Source organism: Penicillium alfredii, assembly GCF_028826965.1.
Source record: "Penicillium alfredii strain IBT 34128 chromosome Unknown utg000004l_segment0_segment0, whole genome shotgun sequence".
NCBI lineage: Eukaryota > Fungi > Ascomycota > Eurotiomycetes > Eurotiales > Aspergillaceae > Penicillium > Penicillium alfredii.
Window position 1 is genome coordinate 251,446 of NW_026622701.1, and position 24,843 is coordinate 276,288.

Sequence of the window (24,843 nt, forward strand, 5' to 3'; positions counted from 1 at the left end):
GGACGCTGGAAGATGTCAAAGAATAGCATCCAATGGAAAGTCACAAAGGAGCACGTTCCTGGCTCGCGGACTGCCATTGACGAAGGATGGAGCTTGTTGCTGGTGGGAACTGGGCGCCGAGTATGCCGAGACGTCTGGGCATCTCGGCGAAGGGCACTGCCGCGCACGGCGCTTGGCGTCTGGGAAAAAAAAGACTCACTTTGTTCACCTTTGAATTTTGGTTTATAAGAATCCATGGCAACGATAATGGAATGTCCTACCTTGTCTGCGAGTGGTATTGCTTCTTGTATGTGCCGGGGACAATAGAGCGAGCCCTAAACTATTGCAATGGGAAAAACTTGTAGGTCTATGGCAACACCACCCAGGATACCTCGAAGTCATTATCTGCTCGATCCGGAACACTGTTTCTGAAGAGGCATTCTTAGTCCCCTTTTGCCATCGCGTTGTGTGTCCTTGACCTTGTCGTACTTGCCTGTCACTGTGTGAGAGGGAAACCTGCGATGGGGATCTGGTAAGCGTGGTGAGGTAATGAATGTAGTTTCTAGGTTTATCAGACCTTTCATAGGTTCCTTTAGCCACCGGTATGACAATGTCTGCCGCGGGAATCCGTGCATCCGACACAAATTGGATTTGTCTACGGTTACAAGGGGACACTTCGAATTCTTCGGTACGAGCCGAGACTTTTACCCATAGCTACTCATCTCTAGCAAGATGTATACATTCCAGTGAATGTGACGGGGGTAGTTTTGACATGATGGCGACTGCGGTGGGAGGACTCAAGTCTAAGTCGGATTAAATCAGTCAAGTGAAACTTGGAAAAGAAATTTTTGGAATACTGCTATATTATTCTGTGCCTTTTTCTTTCTCGGTCAGGAGAGATCCGGCACCGATGTCCTCCTTATGTGTATGTGCCAGATGGGAGGAGCAATCTAATCTCGAGGAATAAAACTATGGGTAAGTGTAGGTATCTGCTTATGAGGGCAATCTAGATAATGAAAGAAACTCAATTCAAAATAAAATCCCGATAAAGAACAAAGCAAAGCAAGTAAGACACCATCACATCCCTCCTTTTGACTATAACCCTAAACTAAGGACCTCAGGCGAAAGGATAAACCTCCCGGTAGGCGGGGTGACTGGGACTGCTGGCAGAGCAACCTGCAATTATGATATTTCATCCTACTTCTCGAGAAATGCCCAATACCCAGAATATTAATTATAGGCTGTTAGCGCCCACTGGGTAATCCGAGGACCAACAATGGAAGGGTATACGCTGATCCTTTGTGGTGTACTGTTGAGCCCGAAAGCAAACCCATCAAACAGTTTAGTGTCACGTGACTTAAAGTATGGATCGTCGATTTCCTGTCTCTTGCATTACTGCAACATAGATCCCTCCCAACCTTTGCAGAAAACCTATTCATCATGGAGTTGAAGGATATTGACCCATCGGGAATTTATTTACAGGAAAGGCTTTTCAAACCCCGATACTCTGCCGTTTTTCTCGTCACCGTGCGGGATGTGACTTGTGTCATGAAAGTGGTATATGATTATCCATCAGGGTCTGATTTAATTAACATAGAGGCGAATTACTAAAATCCATGAAATCTAGCATCACGGTCGTGGGCCCCCAGAGTACTATGAGCCCCAAGATCGGGAGCTCGACATCCATGTCCTAGAATCAACGGCCTACATTCGACTAAAAGAGCGAGGCTTATGCGAACGGGGAATTGTCCCTTATTATCTGGGTTCAATGAGGAAATTTGATCCAGCACTATGTCAGCCTCACTTAAAGATGTTCCTCGAAGATGATTATCTGCCAAGTGCCCTCTTCCTAAGGTACATTCCGAATCAGCAATCGCTTGACCTGAGCAACTACACACCTCAGCGAATGAAGAACTTCATGTCCGGTATAGAGGAAATACATAATGCCGGTGTGTCTCACGGAGATCCCAAGCCCCGCAAGGTGATGGTCATTACGGTCGACCCCGAACGAGTCGTCTGGATGGATTTCGACCGGGCGGAAACGCTCGAGGAAGGCCATATCACCGAGTGGCAAAAGCGCCATTTGCAAGATGACAAGGACCTGGTTGATGGCGTGCGAATAACTCTGGTAGGATTGGCCCATAAAAGGAACAAAAATACATCCAACAGTCTCTCTAACCGATTATCGCAGGAAACCGACTATGCGAGGGGAGATGGGAAGCTTCAAGAGTCTATCGTATTTTTCTGTTCCTGAAATCTTGCGGGCAAATAGCTGCATTACTCTCTTTTGCCCATCTTCCATAGAAGCAAGAATAGACTGGCACATCTGTGTCCAAGGCCAGATTATTGCTGGCCGGAATTGTCCGCTATATCTTGATTTGTCGACCCCGTTTTCTGCGCAGCACCAAGTATACAAGAAGTAGTCGAGAGATGTTAGAGCAGATCTGATCCATGCGAATGTGCAGGCTTTACAACTCAATGGAAATTTCGATATAGTTGGGTCTAAAGGAAGCTGATCCTTGTCCAAATTGCTTTTAAGATACAGGTTCTTAGATGGCTCTGAATTCTTTCGCGCCATGCTCCTAACTGGTATACATTCTGGTCTAGTAGCAATTTGGCTTTGGCTTGTTCTACTCGAGGATGCTTATGATAAGAAAATAATCTAGTGTTGCGTAGCATGAGCCAATGGCTGATGTTCATTCATGTAGTTGAAACGAGGCTAACGAGTGAAGCCTAGTACATGCTCGCGTCGACCCAAAGAGAGAGATCAGCTTAAGCAGAAGCCGAGACCTCAAGACGCTTGAAGCCACCCTCGGCAGCAACCTTCTCCTGCAGCGCAGCCATGCGCTTCTGGTCACCGGTGGGATCAGTGGAGTCCGCATCGAGGGTCCAGGAGAGGTAGCTGTTGGTGTAGTTGGACTCGAAGCTCTCGTCGAGGATACCAAGACGCTTGCCGTAGCGAGTGACCTTAGCCCAGTCACGGGCGACGTTCTTGAGGTCGCGGCTGAAGTAGGCGAACGAGCGCTCGAAGATCTTGCGGTTGACGGGAGTGGCCATGATGGGCTTGACGTCGATGTACTCCTCGTACGTGGTGGCCGGGTCGGCCAGCACGTAGTCTGTGGCGCGTTTGACGGCCCGCATGAACTTGTGCACCTTCTCCGGGTTTGCCGCCAGGAACTCGTCGTTGGCAATGTACAGGATCGAGCAGAAGCAGCAGCAGCCCAGCTCGGCCAGCTGGTCAATCCGCAGCATCTGCACCTCGGAGCGGTCTCGGCCCTGCGACGCCAGCCACTCGGCCAGCTCGACCATCTGCACGTTCTCCAGGCCGATGCCCGCGTCGATGTCGCCGCGGATGATCGCCTTGGTCACGTTCATGCCGCAGCGCACCGCGGTGTAGTCGTCGGTCGACATGCCGTAGTACTTGGTGAGCTCGTCGATTTGGATCTGAAAGGTGGGTTAGCATCATAGAACAGTTCTTGATAGCTCGAGTTTCAGATCAGAACTCACCTTGCCAAACTCGCCAACGTAGCCAATCTTCTTCCCCTTCAGCGAGCGGAAGTCCTCAGTGATGCCACTCGACTTGAGGTACACAACGCCGGTGAAGGGCTCGTCAAGCAGCGAGCCGATAGACGTGACCGGGAAGTTACGGGCCTTGGCCTACATAGAAAATCAGCAATGCTCTGGGCCAACGCCAAAGGATGAATGACGCACCGCCAGGGTGTGGATCATGGCCTTGAAACCCATGTCGACCTTGCCGCTGCCGATGATCTCGGTCACATCGGACGGGTCGTTGGGCTCCAGCAGAGCCACCTTCAGGCCTTCATCCTTGAAGTAGCCCCGCGACTGGGCGAGGTAGAGGGGGCGTGGTACGGGGTCGCGTGCCTGGGAAACCACACTTAGCCTGGTCCAGGGAATAGCGCAACGATCCATTGAGAATATCATGGTAATAAGGCAAAATAAAAACAAGGAATCTAGCAGGTTGCTGTTAGCATACCAGTTGGTCAAGAAGGTGATCTTGTCCGTAGCCATGGTGACACGTTCAAGGGTCTATCAAGACTTGGGGATCGAGTCAGCAATCACTGAGACCAGCACCCTCGCAGAGTCCGCAGCAGAAACCGGCGGGACACAACGAGGGGGCAAGAAACACAAAGGGGAGAACAATCAAAGTCACGCATGTCCTTTCGCTAGTATTATCTAGATCAAGTTTTGACAGTATAATCTCAGAACGACCCGGTCCGAAGACCGAGCCGAACACCTGTCATGCGTGTGCAGTGACTGTTATACCATGTACAATACCTTGATCCCGATGATCACCGAGCGAGAACCCGAACCTAGGGACCCCGAGGGGCTCCCACAGGAGGGGGTTGAGTCTAGGACGTGCGCAACTCCATTGGAGAGTCGTACCGATGGTAAGACTTGGGTTGTAGATGGAAGTAGAAAGTGAAGTGGAAGACAAAGAGTCGAGAGTATGAAGAAGAAAGAAGAAAGGAAAAAGGAAAAAGGAAAAAGACGGAAAACATGGAGGGGTAGAAATACCCCATAGTGGGGGGGCATCATGATGACCACGAAAACAGCTCACCGGCACGAAAACCCCCGCGGCGTATCTTATTGGCCTTGCGGGTTGACTGTGGAATCCTGTGGGATCCCCATGCCCTTCATAGCTCAAACCCTAGGAACACTCTGTTCCGGTTACACACTACACACTCTCAGAACTTATGAAATTGATCCAATATTCACAGTTAGATAAGATCACAATAGCGAATGACCTCAAATATAATATAGCATGAAAACAGAGGCTTCGAATGCATATGGATGCGAGAAGAGATCAACGACTTGAAACAAGTACAGGTGACGTCAGGCTGTGGATACCCAAAGTCAGAGCAAAAATAGGAAGCAAAAAAAAAAAAAAAAAAAGTAAACACAGGCCCCCAAATGGACAATAGAGGTCCTCCAAGTATTAGCATAGACATTACTCTTGCTGCGGGCTGCCTTCCGACTGCCGGCCGCCATTGAGCGCGATGCTGTCCAGCGGCGATTGTGGACGGTCCGAGGACTTGCGAGTTCGCAACGTGAGCGGATAGAAGTGTTCTTCCGGCTCCTCCTCCTCACTGAAAATTGGGTTAGCGCCTGTGATACATGCGTGGGCGGGAATAAAACATACGGCAGTTTCCATGCAATGTAGTCCTCGGTGCTCAATCCCTCGCGGCCTTCCTGGAGAGATGCAAAATCACCGGGGGTCATCATGCCAGAGCGGTCCCGTGGAGAACCAGGAACTGAAAGAGGACGGGTGATCTTCTGGTCCGTGCCTCCGATGTAGTTGAAGTAATCCTCCGAGACATCAAAGGACGAGGGATAGGCTACAGAAGAATCAGTATCTGTTTCCTTTTCTTCACCTCAGGGCAATCGTACCTCTCCGCAACGCCAGCTGACGGGCCTTGACGTATTCCAGTCCCATCCGCTTCCAGTCGAGCAGATCACTCAGCCGTTCAGTTCGGTTCCGCTGGTTGATCCGTTGACGGCGGCTCTTTTCCGTGAAGTGATACATGAAATCGGTCAGTTGGTTCACCGAGTCATCGACGCCCTTGGAACGACGGTCCACGATATAAATGCCGTAGTCGGAGGAGTTCTCAATCAGTTCCTCCATATAACACCCAAATCCGGACAGGTTGGTAGTGATGCTGGGAACACCCATAACCGTGCATTCCGCCGGCGTGTATCCCCAGGGCTCGTAGTAGGATGGGAACACTCCCAAATGCGTTCCTCGGACAAAATCATCATAATCCAGCGGCAACACCGGGTTGGAGGAGTTGAGGAACTCGGGGTGGAATACAATCTTGACCCGGTCCGAGGCGTGATTGAACAGCTGGACGCGGCGCAGCTGGTTCAATATGGGGTCCTCCGAGTCATTGATCATGTTGTGTGTGACAATCGGAGGCAGGCTGTGCCGCTTCATGGCGAAGAGCCGACGGCGAAGCAACACACGATCATGACTAGTGATGAGATCCTTCTCGTCCGGCATGTTGTCCCCCTCCTTCCAAGCGAGACAGCGCTCATACATGCGTCTTCCGATCCCTTTCTCGATGTTCTCAATGGTGTCTCGCAGGGACTTGACAACGGCCTGTCCCTTAAGCGACTCGACGGTAAGAGACGAGGTCTGGGCAGGCATGATGATAAAAGCCACAACCGTCATATTTGAGCCATTCGCTTTGAGCCGGTGGTTGAGGCGGGCCAGACCCTCGACGAACATATCGACACCCTTGTTGCGGAACTCGTACCGACCAGAAGTGAAGAGATAGAGGGTGTTGTCGAGATCAAAGTCATTCTGGCCGTAGAAATGTCCGCGCACAAAATCATTTATCTTCTCCTTGGCCTGCGAATGCAGGTTCTGGAACTCGTGCATAGCCGAGAACTTCTTGACGTTCAACCCATTGGGCAGCACTCCGTCCGGCTTCCGCTTGAGCAAATGCTCGCTCTCAAAGGCAGTGATGTGTGATACCGTGGTAAAGACATCTGCACTATGGGCGGCCGCTCGCTCGATGCAATAGCGGTGGTAGATCCCACGCTTCCCGGCCTCCGCATCCACATCAAAATGTTGGAGGTTGTTGTAGAAGTCAACTGATCCCGCACAAAGGTACCGACCCAAGAGTGTCGCGTGGGTGGTGAAGATGGTTGTGAGATCCATATGTCGCCTCTTGGTCAGCGGCAGGGCGACACCCGCCAGCCATTCATGGAAATGAGCAACAACGGCCCGGCGGCGCTCATGGGCGATATACTACAGTTTTACGTAAGTGTGAGCATAACAACAAAATCCCTGCTGGGAGAAAAAGAATTCCACACACGTACCTCTCCCAGAAACCAGGCCACCAGGTATCCAAAGACGATCGCCTCGTTGGTCTCATGATCGGCAGCGGGGGACGGGATGCCGGACGTGTTCCACAGATCGCCCTTCCATTCATCCAACCATCGGTAACCCGTGCCGGTGTTGATGAGGAGAACGCGGGGAGCTCCCTCAATGAGCCAGCGACCGTAGACAATCTCGATGCCGCGCTCGTTCATCGACTGGATGGTCTCCCGCATAGCCGGGCTGGCCGGGGTGAGTTCCTCGACCTCCACGGCCGCCGAAGCTTTACTCAAGGGACCGATCAGGGTATACCGTTCCCCGTACTCGGCGGTGGTGACGGGCGCTTTGGATTTCAAAACCGAGTAGATCCCACCCACGCGGTTGGCCACCTCCGTAGCCACCTCGAAGAGCATGTGGTTGCGCACATCGCGCTTGATCGGCTCAGAACCATTTTCATCAGCCATGGTGTCTAGCAAGAAGAGCTCTCTCAGGGGTCAGAGAGGAACTCGTGGTCTTTAGAAGAAATCCAAAGGAGGGGGAGCAAGCACGGGGGAGTTGGGTGCTCGAGCTCCGGCTCGGTCTGTGCGGGGAGAGTGGAGCTTGCTCACACTTGAGCTCTGGGGGGGGGGGGGGGGGGGGCTGGGGCGAGGAAATTATGCAAAATCAAAGAGGATCAAAGGATGAGAACAAAGAGATAAGAAGAGGAAGAGGAAGATATGAGAAGTGAAGAAAACATCAAAGCAAAGGGGTGAAAGAAGAGAAGAGAAGAAAAAGAAGCGTTGCCAGTTCCGGTGTCGCATCGAGTTGGCCTTTGGCCTGCAGCTTGGAACACGGTACCACCCTCCGTCTCCGACCTCAAGCTCTTCCATTCCCAAACCAGCGTCCGGTCAAATGACTTCAAGCAAGAAAAAGGAGGTGAAATGTCTCTATTGCGAACTAGAGACTAGGTACCTGAGTGCCTGGGGTTGTCGGGTTCATTTGGTCTGCAGACGCCCGGCTACTCTACGACAACCAAGGCAGGTTTTTCTAAAATACAATCATCGGGATTGATAAGGACTGGAAGGTACCGTAAACCTCCGCCTTCAAACTGCATCGCTGCCCCTGATCTTCGTCTGGGGAAAGCTGGCTGGATGACATCACCACCCGCGAGCTCTCCACTTGGGGAGTTCCACTCCAGCAGAGCATATCCATTCCTCTCTACACACGCAAACAGTTGGACTAGATCCTTTCATGCGGTCGGCCACGAATCCTGACGGCAATGGGTTGCGCCGACTATTGCTTTGTCTGCATCCACGCTCTTTGTCCAAGTGTGATTGAAACTACTCCACTCATGCATGGTCGGCGCTCGATACCCGAGACTCGGCAAGTGCCATAGTTCTCAGGTGCAAGGGCAGTGGAATGATGAAAGAAAATCGACCGGCTTTGGGGGTATTGATGCCGCCCAATATTTATACGTAGCGGGCGATCGACCAAAGGCCATGCCTTCCGCTACTCCTACTACATTGCGGGCATGCCAAATCGACGCAAAGACAAAAGAACATTTGACCGACCCAGTTTCACTCGACGAGTCGATCTCCAGCTGGTTACGCCTCTGGGGTACGCTTTACAGAAAGCCCTACGGAGGCTATGGAACAAGTCGCAACATCTCGGACGGGTTCTCTGGCGGGTGCTCCAGAAACTATGGGATAGCATACAGCCTCCTCGAGAGAAGCCTCCAACCCCGCCGCCTCCAAATTCTCCATGCGTGCAGACCCGTGTCTCATCGCCCAACTACCATGGGGTCCGATATACCCACATATCCTCGTTGATGGATGTGGACTACTTCCGAGGAAGTGGGCATATGAACGAATTGGATCTCGATTTGGAGAGGCTGAAAGTTCTCAATCCCGACCCATCATCCCAGTGCAGCATTGAGGATGGGCAGTCCCGATTTTCTACAATGATTGCTGCTGTTGCGCCTCATCTTCCGAATCTTTACTTCGTCGATCACCCAGAGTTGCCGTTATCGTCTGCCGTCTCCATGGCCCTTCAAAACATCCAGTCACCTGCTTCTTTAAATGGTTGCTTATCTCCAATCTCCATACAGACGTCTTTTGGATCGTTGTGGTCAGCTGTACAGCCGGCTATTATTGGGCAATATCTTTGAAAGTGCAGCTGGTACTGCACACTGAGATCGGGCTAAGGATCTGCCATTTTGTTGTTGCACTTGCTCTCGGCTATATCTTTGTATTGCTTGTACATAATAGTGACTGTTCTCGAGTTGTATCTATCGATTCAATGTCTGTGAGGCCCTCTGACAGTCTTAGCAACTTCAAATATATCAGATTTCCTCACTCAACGCCTTCGTAGAAACAGTAGCACACATAAGAACCAAGTGTCGTTTCTAAAGAATCACTGGATATTCCCAAGGTTGGAGTAACTAGTTAACTAGTTAGTTAACGATGTCGATGGCTGAGTAGGCCATCGATGGACAAGCAAGCAGTGGCTGACATACCATATCAGGCGTAGTGCGTATGTATTGACCAATAAGAACTGTCGAATGCATGGCTGAGATGAGCATGTTCCAGATTAACCAATCAGATGCTGGCTCTGTCCTTATAGAATTGCGAGGCTCCATTCAGCCAGAAGGGAAGCACGGGGGTATATAAAGCTGCTGGAGAGTCGCCTGTCTATTACCAGAATATCTCATAGTATCTGCTGAACGAATTCGCTATCTGAACATTATGGACAGTCTCACTCGACCTGCCCAAAAAGGCGCCATGACGTACACCCAGTAAGAGCTGCTCTTGTCTATACACAGTTTTTTTCTTCTAACAACCTGATATCCAGTCTCGGGAAATCAGGTCTTAAAATTTCCAAGGTGGTCTTGGGTGCCATGTCCTTCGGTACAGCCGACGAGTGGACAATTCCCGAAGACCAGGCACTGCCCGTCCTCAAGCATGCTTTCGACAGAGGCATCAACACATGGGACACCGTAATAACTCCTGTCGTCCTATTCCATCTCATAACTCCAACTAAAAATTTACTTCTAGGCTGATGTCTATTCCTTCGGCGAGTCAGAGCGCATCGTGGGCAAAGCTCTCAAGACGTACAACATCCCTCGCGAGCGGGTGGTCATCTTGTCCAAATGCTACGCCGGCATTCCGAACCCGGGCGATCTGGATGGTTTATCAGAGCAGGAGCGAGTGGCTTACATGGGGATCAACGGCGGCATCATGGTGAACCGCATCGGGCTGTCTCGCAAGCACATCTTTGACGCCGTGGATGCCAGCCTCGAACGACTCGGCACGTATCTGGATGTTCTCCAGATCCACCGACTCGATCGCGACACGCCCCGGGAAGAAATCATGCGGGCGCTCAACGACGTGGTGGAAAGTGGGAAGGTCCGCTATCTCGGCGCAAGCTCGGTATGGAGATCTTCCTTTTCAATTTATGTATGTATCACGAATCATATAATCGCTGACGATATCCTGAACTAGATGAATGCCTGGGAGTTCCAAGCCCTGAATCACATCGCCGAGAAAAACGGCTGGCACAAATTCATCAGCATGCAAGACCACTATTCGCTTCTGCATCGCGAAGAAGAACGCGAGATGATCCCGTACTGCCGTGACGCGGGCATCGGCTTGATCCCTTGGTCGCCGCTGGCGCGTGGCCTTCTGACGCGCCCGTACAAAGCACAGCCGACGGTGCGTCAGGCGAGCGATGTCTATACGCAATTCATGATCGGCCCGACTACAGACACGGACATTGCCATTATCAACCGAGTGGAGGAGATGGCGAAATCTAAGGATTGCAGCATGGCCCAGATCGGTATCGCGTGGTGCTTGAAGAAGGGCGTCAACCCTATTGTTGGATTGTCCAGCACTGGTAGAGTGGACGAGGCTGCGCAGGCTGTAACGCTGTTTGAAGAGGGCTTTCTGAGTGATGAAGATGCCAAGCACCTGGATGAGTTGTATATTCCCAAGCTGCCTACCGGTTGGTAAGATTCGACGCTGGCACGCCTGCCGGATGTCCTAGCAATAAACATCTTCACTTCCACAAGCTATTCTGTCTGGTATAATCTACAGTATTTACTTGTTTACAGTGCAATAATGTGGCCAAAATTGCCTACGATTTGACCCAGATGAAAACATAGCAACAACGCAGTGGTTGTTAGGGCTAATGTAAGTCATACCGGAAGATCTCATCGATCGACTTATCGACCTATCACCAGCCACGATCCAAGTCCCATCACAAAAGAATGCTCCAGAATGACACTCTGGAAATTCCATGGGTTCTATGACTGCAGAACTTGGAAGTTAGTCGGGTGAAATCATGGTGGAGCACCGGCATGACTTCATGATGCGGTCACCCCAACCCAGTTCTGGTATACTTCCGAGTATTTGACTGTCCCAATTGCACAATTCCTCTTATTCTAGCAAGCTTTGTGTGCACTTAATTCCTAAAAATCTCTCACTACATTTGCTTAACACCTTCCCCGCATTATAATATCGTCACAATGGTCCGCGGCGCCGACTACGACAACGGAGTCCCCCAGAGCGACAACGCCATTCCGGCAGGCGAAACCAAGGCCCACGGCACTGGCCCAACGGTACGCACACTCAAAATTACGTGGAATTGGTCTATAAAGAGGTCCAATTGCAATTGCCTTGCTAACTCATGAATATCAGAACGCCGACCTGAGCCGCTCCCACAAGACCGCCCCTCTGCCCGAAGAAACCGGCTCGCAGCGCGAAGTCTTCAGCGGACAAGGGAGCTCTGGTCCCACGAAATCTGGTAGCGGCAAGGGTGGCCACGAGCCGAAGTCGCTTGGCGAGAACAAGGGTCTTGGTGCGCAGGGCGTCAACTAAGAAAATATTCCTCCCTCGTCTCCCATGCGTCGATACCTCGACGTGTTGTTTTCGTCAGAACTTCAGCGTGAACACGGTATTCGGATGATGACTTGTCTGGATTGACACGAGCTACGCATCTCGTTTCATGTACACTGTTCTAGTGGAGTTTTGTGGATATGGGTTTTGAATTACCTTCTACCCTAATCTAAATATTCTGCATGCCCAATTCTTTCTTTCTTCAGGAAGCTGTGATTCGTGGCTCCTTGTAAAAGCCAATCCCATAGATAAGGATTCTGGGGAAATAGTTCCACAGACCTCCTATTCAGTACATTGATATTCTTAGCCGGGTCTCTCGATAGCAATAAATTGCCTTTCATTACCTCAACCCACATTCCAGCAAAGAAAAAATCTTAGAACATCTTGTCCGTGACATTAGCCCCCTTGTCCAACGCATCTGCTTCTCTGCGCAGCATATCGGCACGGAACCCTCGAAAGGCATTCTCGATTCTCTTCCGCTTCTCGGGATCAGCCGTAATGCTGCGACTGCCACTCGCAGTTCCCGCAGCAAACCCTATATAAAAGACTCATCAGTCTCATTATATCCCAGAAAGCGAAGACCTCAGTGTCCAGAGAAAGAAAGGTTCATACCAAGTTCTCCGCCCAGAAACAAACCACCAGCCGAGGCAAAGAAGTATGTCGCGAAATCGCCCAGGGCTGTGGGCTTCAGCAGCGGTGTGAGATCGGGGATAGATTCTAGGACACGATAATCAAAATTATCCAAAGCAAAAGATAGCAAAACAGAGGCTCTGAAATGGCATACCGGTCCGTCCATCAGCAAACATCACCTTAGAAGGCTTCTCCTGCGCGCGCACGGCTGCGAAAAATGCCTTGCGTGTACTTCGGAGCCGGATCGCAGCGAACAGCCCAAGCCCAAGACCCACCGCAGACCCAACTGTCGTCCACAAAGAGACTTTAGAGGCGGCGGCTTTGAGAGTCTCGCGGTCCTCGGGCTGGAGGTCGTGCTGCAGGTGCTCGTCGGCGAGTCGGGCGAGCTCGTCGGTACGGCGGCTGCGGAGCGCGGCGAACGATTCGGACATATTGGGTTATTTAGAGGACGAGAGAAAGCTGAAAGGGAGAATAAACTCGGCAATTGAGGTGCAATGGGAGAAACAATTGCAATCCAAGTTTTACTGAAGTGCCGGAAGTAATGACGTCATGTGAATTCGAAAACATCCAAGAAATATCCGCAGAAATTATTGTCACGATATTTTTACTAGCAGCGGATAGATGGCAGGGTCAAACAGGAAAGCAAGGCCGGTTCGATGTCCAAATCTGTTCATTGATATATCGAAAACAAAACGCCGGCTCTATAAATGCGACTTGGGGGGGGGGGGGGGCTGTTGTCCAATGACAACATGGGGGTTCTGTACAGGTTCGGGAGCATTTGCATAGGCTGCAACGTACAGGGGGGAGGTTTATATGCATATAGTGTGACAGGGAGTTCATGTGCAAATGAGCCAGGCCGGGAGATAGGAGCGTTTCATGACTCGGTCGATTCTGAGCCGCCCTTAGGCTGCTCCTGATTTTCACTCGAGGACTCCGGTTTGTCTGTTTCGCTGGCAGTGGAAATAATTGTTTTGGCCTGGACGACCTCGCGCAGCTTGTCGCCCACACCACTGGCACCTTCGTCGATTTTGCCCAGCTTGGTCCGGAAGTGTTCGACATCATCTTCCATTCTATAGACATCATCAGCACTAACAACCTATAAGAGGAATACGTGGTACCTTACCGCTTCTTCCCGGTCTCTGACTGCACGCTTGCTTCATCAAACGCCTTGGCCCACTGCTCTCGGTAATTGTTGAACACAGGTCCCATGATCATATTGACGGTCATGTCTGGCAGATGCTTGCTTAAAACTCGGTGCAAAGTACCAGTCTCCCTCGCCAGTGTTTCCATGTAAGGATGAACGCCCGTGGACGTGTCGGCATCCCAGTCGATCTTCTTCATAGCAGTGACATGAACCGAGGAGCGTGAGCTCATAATGTCAACCAGTTTTTCGTGGATACCGGTTTGGTGCTCCTGACAAAGTCGCTTGACTTTGTCAAACTCTGCCATCATTTGGTGGGCTTGTCCGTGGCGCCGGATAAACTCCCGGACATATGGGACCAGTGCAACGACGAAACTCAGCGCCTGCGAAGACAGAGCAAGATGCTTGGTGGTAATGTTCTTTAGACCCGCGCTGCGCGTGGCGCCCGCACCAAGAATCAGCTGGGATGACCGCGAGTTGAACAGCTTAAGAATTTCCAGCAGATGCGGAGCGATATCTTGGATCATGCTGGGAATGTTTGTCATGAGAAACTCGAACTCCTCGATACTGCGCATAATTGCCACAGCCGAGTCAGGCAGAATGTACTTCTGCTCATCGATCACGGCACCGCGCACCTTGTCCTTGTTCGCCCCACCATTCACAGTGGTATCGGCTTCAGCGGCATTGACTTGCTTGTTCTCGCCATCTGAGGTCCAGATCTTAGAAACCTCCACCCAAGTCTCAATATCCTTGGTGCTGGCATCGAGGATTCGGGACAAGATATCGATTTCAGGATCTCCAAAGTCTCGTGCGTCCCAACGGTCGGCATCCATGACTTTGACAATACGGTGCCTCTGTCCATCGCCAAACCGAGTGATAAAATCGCGAATCTGGTTACCAACGATATTCTTGAGCGCAGTGCCGCTTCGCCCAGAAATTGCCTCGCATTCGTCAGCGAAAAGGCGATTGAGCGTGAAGTATTTCAGGAAATCCTCCTTGGAAAGCTGATTCGTCTGTTCAGACCGAACTTTCAGGACCTTTATGATTTGCGACTGAGCGATATCAACCGCTTGACCCAAAAGACTCGACATATCCAAAACCTGTAGAATCTCATCCTGAGCCATCGCGGAAGCCGTTGGCCCTGTCTCTGGTGATTTCGCTGCCTGATCAATACTCTGAGGATTGGGGCTGCGCGGTGATTTCCTACCAGCAACCGGGGAACTTCCAAGACCGCTGGCGATATCCAGAAGAACCTTGACTTGTACGCTAAGTCGCCGCAAAGATTCGCTGATTCCACTGTATATGTCTACCAGCATCTTGTAGGCGTCCTCTGCGTCAAGAGCACGAAGGTTACGCGCAAGACTAGACGATTTGTCTTGTTGGCTACGCTGGCGCTCGCCATGCGTGGATACCGACACCATCGATTCGTTGTCATCGTCACTAGAGCTGGGTAGGTGTTTTCGAATCAGTCCTTTCATTTCTCGCAAGACAGCTGTCTTGAACGAAGTTGCCGCGGGTGTGGTGTAGCGAGCACGCGCGAGACCCGTAAGCTGGTTGTGTAATCTGGATCGCAGTTCCTTGTCGAAGTTCATATAAGTTGGAGACACTGATACCCCAGAACGGTGGCTACCGCGTTGTCGTTGAAATGAATATCCCCAACGCTGCAACGTAAGGTCAGATGGCACGTTTTGGACATGCTGTCGCAAGTCTTCCAGAAGATCATTCAAGAACCGAGTCTCATAACCTATTCCAATGCGGTGCCGCAGCTGTGCAAGGTCTTCAGATGCCCCTTCAAGTGCCTTGATCCTTCGGAGATCAATGGCTCGTCGTGGGATATCGCCGTCGCCCTCTTCGGTGCGACGATCAGATACTTTCTCCCCAGCCATCAAATTTTCCACATCTTCGAGACCATCTGTGGCTTCCTCGATGTCCCCCTGCTCCACCAACTCTTCGCATCGAGCCACCGACTCGACCACATCACGGAGCTGCGCCACAGCAGCTGCCAGCATTCTCACATTTTCTCTTCGCCGTCTCAAGTTCACGATTTTGAGGCCACCCAGTGCCATCTCCTTGTCGATTTTCTGCAAATCTCTCCTCAGAACCTGTATCCGTTCGACTGAATCGGCCGCTTCGGCATGCAACTCCCGCAGTGAGCCAAGAGCAGTAAAGAACGATTTGGATGCAGTGGAAATGGATGAGATGAGATGAATCTCCACAGTATCCATGTACCATGAGAGCTTCTCTTGAAGAATAGCATTGGTCGCAAGTGCTTTCCGTCCCGTTTGGGCAGGCAGGGCGGTTATACCACCGGCGTGCTTGTCATCTTTTACAGGCGGCCTTGGTGGTCGGACCACCTCCGATTTCTCCGATATCACATCGAAGGTGCGAGGATTCTCCAGGCGAAAGTCCTCTTCGAAATAAACTGGCGGGATTGTGGAAAGAGGTGTTACACCTGGCCCGCGGCGGGCCCCGGAGGAGCGATGACTTCGATGACCATAGGGGGATGTCGGTCGCGAACTAGTCGACATGAAGGATGATCTTCGCTCCGGTGACCATGGCATCAATGTGTCAACTTCATCGGGCTTGGGCGATTTGGCGCCCTGCGCCAACTGGGGATCTTCCACGCCATTCTCTTTTGACTGTTGAAACACATCATACAGCGAACCCACTTGTGAGAGGTATGGTTGGAAAGCCTTCGAGTCCACGTGGGTGATGTTCGTCAAAGTTACCGGGGGGATATCGCGAGTCGACGGAGGTTTGTATCCAGTAGACGAGACGGACGTATGTGCCGTCAAGCCGGTGCGAACGATCGGCGGTTGGAGGAGGGTTGAAATGGCTACGTAGACATAAGGCAATCAGTACACTATGGATCAATTCACACCCTGCGAGACAAACCATTTTGATCGGACTCTACAATGGAGCCATTGTAGTTGGAGGAGTCCAAAACCCCTCCGATGCTGACAATCGAGCTCGCTGTAGATCCCCTCCTCAGGGGGTTCCGCTGAGAAGGCACGCGCGGAGACTCCAACTGGCCTGTTGGATAATGTGAAAGTGATGGCGAGGATGCCACAGACGCCAGACTGTCAATTGACTTGCGCGGACTGGTTGACGACATCTCGTTCATGTCCACAAGCCGGATGCGACGGCCGCGGGAGTCGATCGTTGGAGACGGTCGGTGTTATCTGATCATGACACCCGACAAACCCCTGGCTTTAGAGCTCCGGCAAATTCCTGGGCTGCCAACTCAAACAACTTCAGCACCAGCCGCAATTCCGGTTCAAGGTCAAGTCCAAGGCGAGTCAGCAGTAAATGCGAGGTGGCTTTTGGTTCGAGCTGGGCATGGCAGCTGCACCCAATCGGGTAATGCGCTAATCCCAAAGGAACTATGACGGAGTAATAATATTCCGTGTTTATGCCTTAGGCCAAAACCACTTAACGCGTGAGCCACGCACCACGCGACGCGTTGGTGTTTCCACTCAAATCCAAAAGTTCCCTCCCTTCGTCGTCCTCCCATCACCCTCCCTCCAGCCCATCATGGATCGCCGTACTCCTTATACTTTGAGCGTTCTTGCGCCCAGTACCAATGGTGCTGAGGAATCCCGCACGACTATCCAGAGCCGACTGCGCGACTTCGTGCTGGAATTCCAACTGGATAATGCTTTTATCTACCGGTACGCAACCCACATTCATAATCATGACGGGCTAATGAGATGCTGACCTGATCGCGGCAATAGAGACCAATTACGACAAAATGTACTGGTGAAGCAATATTATTGCGACATCGATATCGCCCATCTAATTTCCTACAACGAGGAGTTGGCCCACAAACTGACCACGGAGCCTGCCGATATCATCCCTCTCGTAAGTGCACTTTATCTTCGATAGATTGCCTTTTCGTGTTCGCTTACATTGAGTAGTTCGAACTAGCGTTGCAGCAATGCACGCAGCGAATTGTCTACCCAGGCCAGCGCGACATCACACTTCCCTCCCACCAGCTCCTTCTCCACTCCTCGGCATCGCACATCTCCATCCGCGACCTGAATGCAACCAATATCTCTCACCTTGTGCGTATTCCCGGAATTGTCATTGGAGCGTCTACGATCTCGTCCAAGGCGACCACTGTCCACATCCGCTGCAAGAACTGCGATCATAGCGAGAATATCCACGTCGAAGGTGGCTTTTCTGGTTTGTCACTGCCAAGACGCTGTGGCCGGCCGAAAGATCCTGGCGATCAACCTGGCGAACAATGTCCCCTGGATCCTTATCAGGTTCACCACGAAAAATGCCAATTTGTGGACCAGCAAGTGCTCAAGCTGCAAGAGGCCCCCGATCAGGTCCCCGTCGGTGAACTGCCACGACATGTTCTCATTTCGGCAGACCGATATCTGGCCAACCGAGTTGTTCCTGGTTCGCACTGTACTGTCATGGGAATCTTCTCCATCTATCAAGCTAAGGGCGGCAAGAAGGAGGCCGCGGTAGCCATCCGCAATCCCTATCTCCGGGCGGTTGGGCTTAACACGGACTTGGATCAAACAGCCAAAGGTAACGCCATTTTTTCGGAAGAAGAAGAGCAGGAATTCTTGGAGCTTAGCCGCAGACCCGACTTGTACGACGCCATCGCCAGAAGCATTGCCCCGTCCATCTATGGCAACATCGATATCAAGAAGGCCATTGTATGTCTGCTGATGGGCGGCTCAAAGAAGATCCTGCCTGATGGAATGAAGCTTCGTGGCGATATCAACGTGCTCATGCTGGGTGACCCTGGTACAGCCAAGTCTCAATTATTGAAGTTTGTTGAAAAGGCAGCACCTATTGCAATCTACACTTCTGGAAAGGGATCTTCAGCAGCTGGTTTAACTGCCTCTGTCCAGCGTGACCATGCCACGCGCGAATTCTACCTGGAAGGTGGTGCAATGGTACTTGCAGACGGCGGTGTCGTGTGTATCGATGAGTTCGACAAAATGAGAGACGAGGACCGGGTGGCCATTCACGAAGCCATGGAGCAACAAACCATTTCGATCGCCAAGGCCGGTATCACGACAATTCTGAACTCTCGCACGTCGGTCCTGGCCGCGGCCAACCCGATCTTTGGCCGTTACGACGACCTCCGGACCCCGGGTGAGAACATCGACTTCCAAACCACGATCCTGTCCCGTTTCGATATGATCTTCATTGTTCGGGACGACCACGAGCGCAGCCGTGATGAAAATATTGCCCGCCACGTTATGGGCGTCCACATGGGCGGCCGAGGTGTGGAGGAACAGGTCGAGGCCGAGATCCCAGTCGATCAGATGAAGCGCTATATCAGCTACTGCCGAAGGTATGTTGCCATGACAGAGCTTGAGTCGTGCCACTTCGCAAAATTACTAACACTACGTTTTTAGTCGCTGCGCGCCTCGTCTCTCCCCCGAAGCCGCTGAGAAGCTCTCATCCCACTTCGTCTCGATCCGAAAGCAGGTGCACCGCGCCGAACTCGAAGCCAATGTGAGATCTTCAATCCCCATCACCGTGCGTCAGCTCGAGGCCATCGTCCGTATTACGGAGTCGCTCGCCAAACTCTCGCTCTCGCCCATCGCCACCGAAGCTCACGTAGACGAGGCCATCCGGCTGTTCCTTGCATCCACAATGGATGCCGTCACCCAGGGCGAAGGCCAGGGAAGTAAGGAGCTCATGGAGGAGTCAAGCAAGATTGAAGACGAACTCAAGCGCCGTCTACCCATTGGCTGGAGCACCAGCTTGGCCACTTTGCGCCGCGAGTTTGTCGAGGGACGGGGGTACACCGAGCAAGCGCTCAACCGGGCCTTGGTGGTCATGCAGCGCAGAGATACGGTGCAGATCCGCTCTGGTGGCTCGCAGGTCTACCGGAATGGGGCTTAAGATGCCCGCGATGATGACTGTAACGTGTGGTTACCCTGTAGTCTTCCAAGGTTACTGGGTACGTGAGTATACGGGAGACGGCTGATTGATTTCATTGTTGTGCATATGCTGGGTTCGCAAAGGGGAGTTCGAGCGGTGTCCGGCGTGGCTTTTTTTTCCCCTCCATATCAAGACCTTTGAAGCTATATCTCCACGGAGAGCAATTGCATCCCTCCAAACTGTTCATCAAACCATTCCCTTCTATATTCTCCTCGCTCCCACGCAGCCCGAGGACTGCCAGCCATGGGGCAATCAAGCCACCGGCTGTGGAGCACAATATCTCTGCCTTTGCAAAGCCAACTGCCAAGCACCTCCACCTTGAGGCTGCATCTCACGCCAGACTTAACGCCAGACTGGCCCCATCCACTCCGGTCCTGTTTAGGCACCAGTGTTTCTCTCTCCCACGACCTTGAATAGCCTGGGACTTATCAAGGCCTGGCTCCTCGCACCGCAGACCAGTGGCGCAGGACAATCTTGGCCTGCATCTCCGTTGCCACGTCGAAAATGATATCTTCGATCCCGTGGCTGAAGACCACAGGGCTGGATCATGCGCCACGATAACCGGGGCTTCGAGCGGTGCTGTCTTCGGCTTCTGTTGCTGCTGCCAGTGTAAGTCGGGTTTGATACTCTTCCTCCCCCGCTGTCCAGGTAGATTGTTCCAATGGAATTGACTTGGTGTTCAATCCGTGTGATACAGCCACCCCCCTGCCTGCAGTACTGCAACCGGTGAGTCCACATTGCGATGGGTAGGGGCAAATGAGTCCCAGACAAGTGTCGGACAAGAGGTAGGGCCGACTGCAGGAATCCGCTGTCTGAGGTCTGGGGCGGGGGATGGGGATCCAGAGCTGACTCCCAGGGGAGGACAATTCTATAAATGACATTCAATTCCCGTGCCATCTCCTTTTCTTCGATATTCACATCCAATCTCAACATTTGAGAGCTTCATCTCAAATCCTGTCACCATGAGCTTCCACGCGTCAGCCACGAGCATCGAACTTGAAGATGACTATGTCCTCAAGGCTGTTCTTCGAGACGAGGACGGCGACGAACAGGAGTCTACACTGGATCTCAACGATATCCTCGGGAACAATGATGGTAACTACGATTTCAATTGCTATTTCACAACCGCGCCAAACGAGTTCCAATCAACTTGTCTAACAGACTTCCCTGTTTAGGATCCTTCTACTGGGGGGCGAGAACTTCAAGGACAGTGCACAGGATATCAGCCTCAACCGGGAAGGGGACGACGAGGTCCCCATCCTCCGGGCAGTCTTGAACAATGTCGACGGCGAGGGTGTGGAGGCGGATATCAACTTGGCGGAACGGATCACCAACGAAAATGGGAATTTGGTTTTTCAATAGACTGAGTCAATTAGCTCCCTAGGGTACCGTGACAAGTGCTTGCTAGAGAATGTTGCTGGTCAAGGCAATGTGATTGAGAAAAACATGTTCGTTGATACAGACTCGAATCTCCACCCATGGGTACATAGCACAATTCTCTTCTGTCTTTGTCGTTATTCCACAGTATCCAACATTCATGTCATCGGGCCTTCGTGTTCTTCTGTCTTCCCGAGGTCATGTCGTCGTGTCATTGTCATCATACAAGCGGTCGTATTCACTGGACATTTCCTGTAGCCATACTGTGGGTAAGAACTGTGGCCTGCTCACCCTGATCTTTTTCGCATCACCCAGTCACAGTCCAGGTGACTCCAGCAAATTCGAACTGCCGGGGCACACTGGATGAGCTAGACGTTGAGCTTGGAGCTGGGGCTTGAGTGGGTTCCGGCTCTGACACTTTGGAGCATGACACGGAGGGTGTGGTCCCTGTGGGACGACCGGGTATAGGAACTGGAATGTAGATGTATTTTGGGATTTGACGGGATGCGAGCTTCCGGGCGGTTTTCTTGGCCATGTTATGGGCCCTCTCGTTTCCTGCCACGCCGTTGTGCCCAGGAACCAAATGCAGCCCCACACGGGCACCCATCTCACGCAGCTTTTGGATATGCTCAATAGCGGACTGCACATGCATGAAATATCGATCATGAAACAGTCGACTCGGCTTCCTCTTGATGCGTTGCATCGCACCGACACAATCGGAGAACACAAGTACCTCATGGGCAATAAACCCTGTGAATTATTGGCGTTCCTCCTGGTCTCCCGTCAAGATCAGCTTCTGAACGTACGTGACATGGGCCACGGCAGTTTCCAGGGCAGTGGCAATAGCGAAAACCTCCACGAGCTCCGAGCAATCAGTGATAATGGGGAAAGGATAGCCTTTTTCCGTCCACTTTTCCGGCCTGATGGAGGCAAGCCACACAACTGCGCCAGCCGCGCATCGGCGATAAACAGATGCATCCGTCCAGTAGATGTACCGTCGTGTCGGCGGGTCGAAACGGATGGATTGCATCTTCTCTGCAAACTGGATGGCCTCTCTTAGGGGCTGCGCACAACAAGACCGTCAAATTCCTCATCATGGGAAACCACCTGAGTGTGGCTTTCTTCTGATGGAGACTGTCCACGCTTGCGCTTGCGACTTCGAGTTTGGGGTTGAGATTGAGCTTCGAAATATTGGGACAACTCAGTACCTATGTCAAGATAGGCGGGCTCATTTGCCTTCTGGGAGTCGTCCGGCTCAGCCATTTGGAGGATGAAAGATGAGGAAACTTGAGAAGGAAACTTGGGATCTGCCTGTTCTGTTTGCTTTCGCTGTGGCATCCAGTCCCGAACCCTCAGGCAACAGCGACTGGCGCTCCTGCCAAAATGAGTCAAATCAATCTCTCGGGGATCTTCTTCCTTTGCTTCACGCAAGGCAGCTCTACGCAATCTTTGCTTGCCTCATGGTCAATCACGGGTTTGAGAACTTTGGCGGAGATAGTGTGGTTTGATATCGACGTGAGCGTGGTACAACAACGCGGGCTTGGGATTTGGTTCATTTGGCGAACATATCGAAGTTACCCCAGGCCGTCTAATTGCATTCACTAAAATTCATGAATAAGCCAGAATATCCTCACAGGACGTCACGAGAGAACGCAGAGTATTCGCTCTATGTCAAACTAGGGCATGTTCGGCCCACATCCGACCCCACGCTCAACGTCACCCCACCTTGCTTATCGGTTCTCTCGCCTGGATCTTGACTTGACCTTGACCTTGCACTTCAAAGAACCAATCTTCGGATTGAATCGACTCTTCACCATGGCCCCTCTCATCCGTGTCGTCGGCTCCCTCAATGCCGATATGGTGTCGGTCACTCCTCGGTTCCCCGATGCTGGCGAGACCATCACCGCGTCGTCCTATTTCACCAGTGCTGGCGGCAAGGGCGCCAACCAGGCTGTCGCGTGCGGACGGCTGTCGAGATGCCAGCCCTCATTCACACCCTCCAGTAGTGATGTCCATGTCGAGATGGTCGGCGCGGTCGGCGCATTGGATGGCCACTTCGCGGCGCTGTTGAAGCCAACGCTCGAGAAATCCGGTGTCGACCCGGCGCGCATACAGGTGGTGGATAACGCATACACGGGGGTGGCAGTTATTATCGTCGACTCGTCGGCCGGTGGCGAGAACCGCATCCTCTTCTCGCCCGGCGCCAATTATCAGGGCATGCAGCCCACGCCTGAGGTCCTGGGCATGGCGCTGGCGGCCCCGGTGCCGGACGTGATCGTGATGCAAGGCGAGATCCCTGTCGATACAGTGATCGGGACGCTGCGGGCGATTGCGAAATATAGGAATGAGAACCGGGCTGCTGGCAAACGCGGCATCGAGTGCGGGCCCGACGTCATGGTCAACCCAGCCCCCGCCCCTCCCGGCGGCCTCCCCGAGGATGTCTATACCGCCGTCGATCATTTGATCCTGAATGAGACCGAGGCCGAGCTGATGACCCCGCCTGCCGAGCAACTCTCCCGCCGGCTGCCCGAGGCAGCGAGCCTAGATGGCAAGGAGAAGGTGGCTCGGTATTTCCACCAACTGGGCGTGACCTACGTGCTCATCACGCTGGGGGCCAAAGGTGTCTGGTACAGTGCCACTGATGGCGGGTCGTCAGGGCCCAGCGACGGGGTGCGGCGCTTCACCAACGAAATTCCCGCGGCACCAGTGTCTCGAGTGTTGGACACCACTGCCGCCGGGGACACGTTCGTGGGAGCCTATGCTGTCAAGGTGGCACGGTGGCGCGAACAACGTCGTGTCGAGGGTAAAGCCGGTCAGGATGTCACAGATGCCGAGAAACCCCATCGGTACCAGACTTTCATGGACGACGCTATGCGACAGGCAGCGCGCGCATCCGCTCGCGGGGTGGAGCGCCAGGGCGCTATGGACAGTATTCCGTGGGAGGATGAGGTCTAAGGACGGAGATAACGAAGTCATGTACATTACAAGTAGATCATGCTAGAACATCTTGACCACGACTGGATCCAATTCTTCTGTGTACAGGGTTGCAAATACCAAGTGCTGTTCTCAGCTTGGGTCTCATGGATTCGATTTATTGCTTGATGTCATTTTCTATAAATGATAAATGCTGTTCGACTCAGCGCCAACCCTAGCCTCTTGGGCCGATCTAATATTAGTGCCTCATCCTGAGTTAGGCCTGTTTAGGTCTTTTAGCAGACTATTAGGGGTAATTCAATGCCAATCCCTCGTGTTGAATAATTTAGGGATCAATCATTCACGAGGAAAGCTCTTCATTCTTGCCGGTCACATTGCCATCCATGGATAGATAGGAGGCAAATACCTCCAGGGTACACCAAGACGGTCATCCAGTCCTTTTGCACGGCCTGGATACCCAGGGGGGGGCGTGTTCTCCAGCCATTCAACAACCCCGTTCGTATGCCTGCATTTCTCTCCTCCCCTCTCCCGCACCCAGAGGCGATGGTTTCATCCTGTGCCGTGGTCGGGGTGAAACGAGAACCAATCGAGTCCTCGATGCGTTGGCCCAGCATGGTTTCATTTGTGCGCGAAAGTGGTTCTCGTCATCGCACCTGCATCGGTGAGGGGCATGAACGCGGTGCGCGTCGCGTGGGAAAAGAAAAAGTACTGGGTACCCCGGCAATGGCATTCTGTGGCGGGGCGGCCGAGTACCCAGTACCCGACGCGTCGTAGGGATGTCGCGCACATCAAATGTGATCTGTCGGATGCAGCTTGAGATGAAATCAATTGATGGTGTTTTACATCGAAGAGATTCAATTATATGGATTATGGATTTAGAAAAGTGTTCACGAACACTGTCTCTGGGAGGACCCAAGGTATACTCGTAGACAGTGGACATCACATCGTATCGCAACGATCGGCATTCCATGCTCATTCCCCCGATCAGCTCACAAGAAGAAGAAAAAGAATTCAAGAGAATTGCAGTGTGCCACTCTCAAGCTGGCATCCAATCCCCCGCCTTGAACGCGCCCACGACGCGAGCTGCACGCCTTGAAATAGTCCCCTGTCTCCCTCTCCTTGCTCCGTCTACCATCGAGGCTTGCCAGCAATCT

The 24,843-nt window shown here is 52.3% G+C and overlaps 12 protein-coding genes across 12 annotated transcripts; 7 read left to right on the forward strand and 5 right to left on the reverse strand.

Annotated features, from left to right (window-relative positions):
• Positions 1–1,419: 1,419 nt before the first annotated feature.
• NUU61_001730 (uncharacterized protein) lies at positions 1,420–2,233 on the forward strand (the record flags this gene model as incomplete). Its single annotated transcript, XM_056652312.1, has 3 exons — positions 1,420–1,536; positions 1,607–2,107; positions 2,171–2,233. The coding sequence occupies 3 exons, from the start codon at positions 1,420–1,422 to the stop codon at positions 2,231–2,233; spliced, it is 681 nt and encodes a 226-aa protein (XP_056513379.1).
• A 518-nt stretch (positions 2,234–2,751) lies between these two features.
• NUU61_001731 (NMT1/THI5 family protein) lies at positions 2,752–4,008 on the reverse strand (the record flags this gene model as incomplete). The annotated part of the gene is made up of 4 exons (XM_056652313.1): positions 2,752–3,423; positions 3,487–3,636; positions 3,691–3,880; positions 3,974–4,008. The coding sequence occupies 4 exons, from the start codon at positions 4,006–4,008 to the stop codon at positions 2,752–2,754; spliced, it is 1,047 nt and encodes a 348-aa protein (XP_056513380.1).
• Positions 4,009–4,948: 940 nt separating this feature from the next.
• On the reverse strand, positions 4,949–7,284 carry NUU61_001732 (Glycogen synthase; the record flags this gene model as incomplete). The annotated part of the gene is made up of 4 exons (XM_056652314.1): positions 4,949–5,087; positions 5,141–5,336; positions 5,389–6,751; positions 6,823–7,284. 4 exons carry the CDS (start codon positions 7,282–7,284, stop codon positions 4,949–4,951), a joined length of 2,160 nt encoding a protein of 719 aa, XP_056513381.1.
• Positions 7,285–9,695: 2,411 nt separating this feature from the next.
• On the forward strand, positions 9,696–10,806 carry NUU61_001733 (aldo/keto reductase; the record flags this gene model as incomplete). Its single annotated transcript, XM_056652315.1, has 3 exons — positions 9,696–9,794; positions 9,853–10,227; positions 10,300–10,806. 3 exons carry the CDS (start codon positions 9,696–9,698, stop codon positions 10,804–10,806), a joined length of 981 nt encoding a protein of 326 aa, XP_056513382.1.
• A 515-nt stretch (positions 10,807–11,321) lies between these two features.
• Positions 11,322–11,673, forward strand: NUU61_001734 (uncharacterized protein; the record flags this gene model as incomplete). Its single annotated transcript, XM_056652316.1, has 2 exons — positions 11,322–11,414; positions 11,494–11,673. The coding sequence occupies 2 exons, from the start codon at positions 11,322–11,324 to the stop codon at positions 11,671–11,673; spliced, it is 273 nt and encodes a 90-aa protein (XP_056513383.1).
• A 392-nt stretch (positions 11,674–12,065) lies between these two features.
• NUU61_001735 (uncharacterized protein) lies at positions 12,066–12,752 on the reverse strand (the record flags this gene model as incomplete). Its single annotated transcript, XM_056652317.1, has 3 exons — positions 12,066–12,226; positions 12,304–12,408; positions 12,476–12,752. 3 exons carry the CDS (start codon positions 12,750–12,752, stop codon positions 12,066–12,068), a joined length of 543 nt encoding a protein of 180 aa, XP_056513384.1.
• A 443-nt stretch (positions 12,753–13,195) lies between these two features.
• On the reverse strand, positions 13,196–16,586 carry NUU61_001736 (vacuolar protein sorting-associated protein 54; the record flags this gene model as incomplete). Its single annotated transcript, XM_056652318.1, has 3 exons — positions 13,196–13,391; positions 13,445–16,298; positions 16,358–16,586. The coding sequence occupies 3 exons, from the start codon at positions 16,584–16,586 to the stop codon at positions 13,196–13,198; spliced, it is 3,279 nt and encodes a 1,092-aa protein (XP_056513385.1).
• A 410-nt stretch (positions 16,587–16,996) lies between these two features.
• Positions 16,997–19,339, forward strand: NUU61_001737 (MCM DNA helicase complex subunit MCM5; the record flags this gene model as incomplete). Its single annotated transcript, XM_056652319.1, has 4 exons — positions 16,997–17,133; positions 17,197–17,323; positions 17,380–18,782; positions 18,847–19,339. 4 exons carry the CDS (start codon positions 16,997–16,999, stop codon positions 19,337–19,339), a joined length of 2,160 nt encoding a protein of 719 aa, XP_056513386.1.
• Positions 19,340–20,340: 1,001 nt separating this feature from the next.
• NUU61_001738 (CVNH domain-containing protein) lies at positions 20,341–20,740 on the forward strand (the record flags this gene model as incomplete). The annotated part of the gene is made up of 2 exons (XM_056652320.1): positions 20,341–20,516; positions 20,554–20,740. 2 exons carry the CDS (start codon positions 20,341–20,343, stop codon positions 20,738–20,740), a joined length of 363 nt encoding a protein of 120 aa, XP_056513387.1.
• A 322-nt stretch (positions 20,741–21,062) lies between these two features.
• On the reverse strand, positions 21,063–22,018 carry NUU61_001739 (uncharacterized protein; the record flags this gene model as incomplete). The annotated part of the gene is made up of 3 exons (XM_056652321.1): positions 21,063–21,441; positions 21,562–21,818; positions 21,863–22,018. 3 exons carry the CDS (start codon positions 22,016–22,018, stop codon positions 21,063–21,065), a joined length of 792 nt encoding a protein of 263 aa, XP_056513388.1.
• A 552-nt stretch (positions 22,019–22,570) lies between these two features.
• Positions 22,571–23,710, forward strand: NUU61_001740 (ribokinase; the record flags this gene model as incomplete). Its single annotated transcript, XM_056652322.1, has 1 exon — positions 22,571–23,710. One exon carries the CDS (start codon positions 22,571–22,573, stop codon positions 23,708–23,710), a length of 1,140 nt encoding a protein of 379 aa, XP_056513389.1.
• Positions 23,711–24,190: 480 nt separating this feature from the next.
• NUU61_001741 (uncharacterized protein) lies at positions 24,191–24,463 on the forward strand (the record flags this gene model as incomplete). Its single annotated transcript, XM_056652323.1, has 1 exon — positions 24,191–24,463. One exon carries the CDS (start codon positions 24,191–24,193, stop codon positions 24,461–24,463), a length of 273 nt encoding a protein of 90 aa, XP_056513390.1.
• Positions 24,464–24,843: the final 380 nt, after the last annotated feature.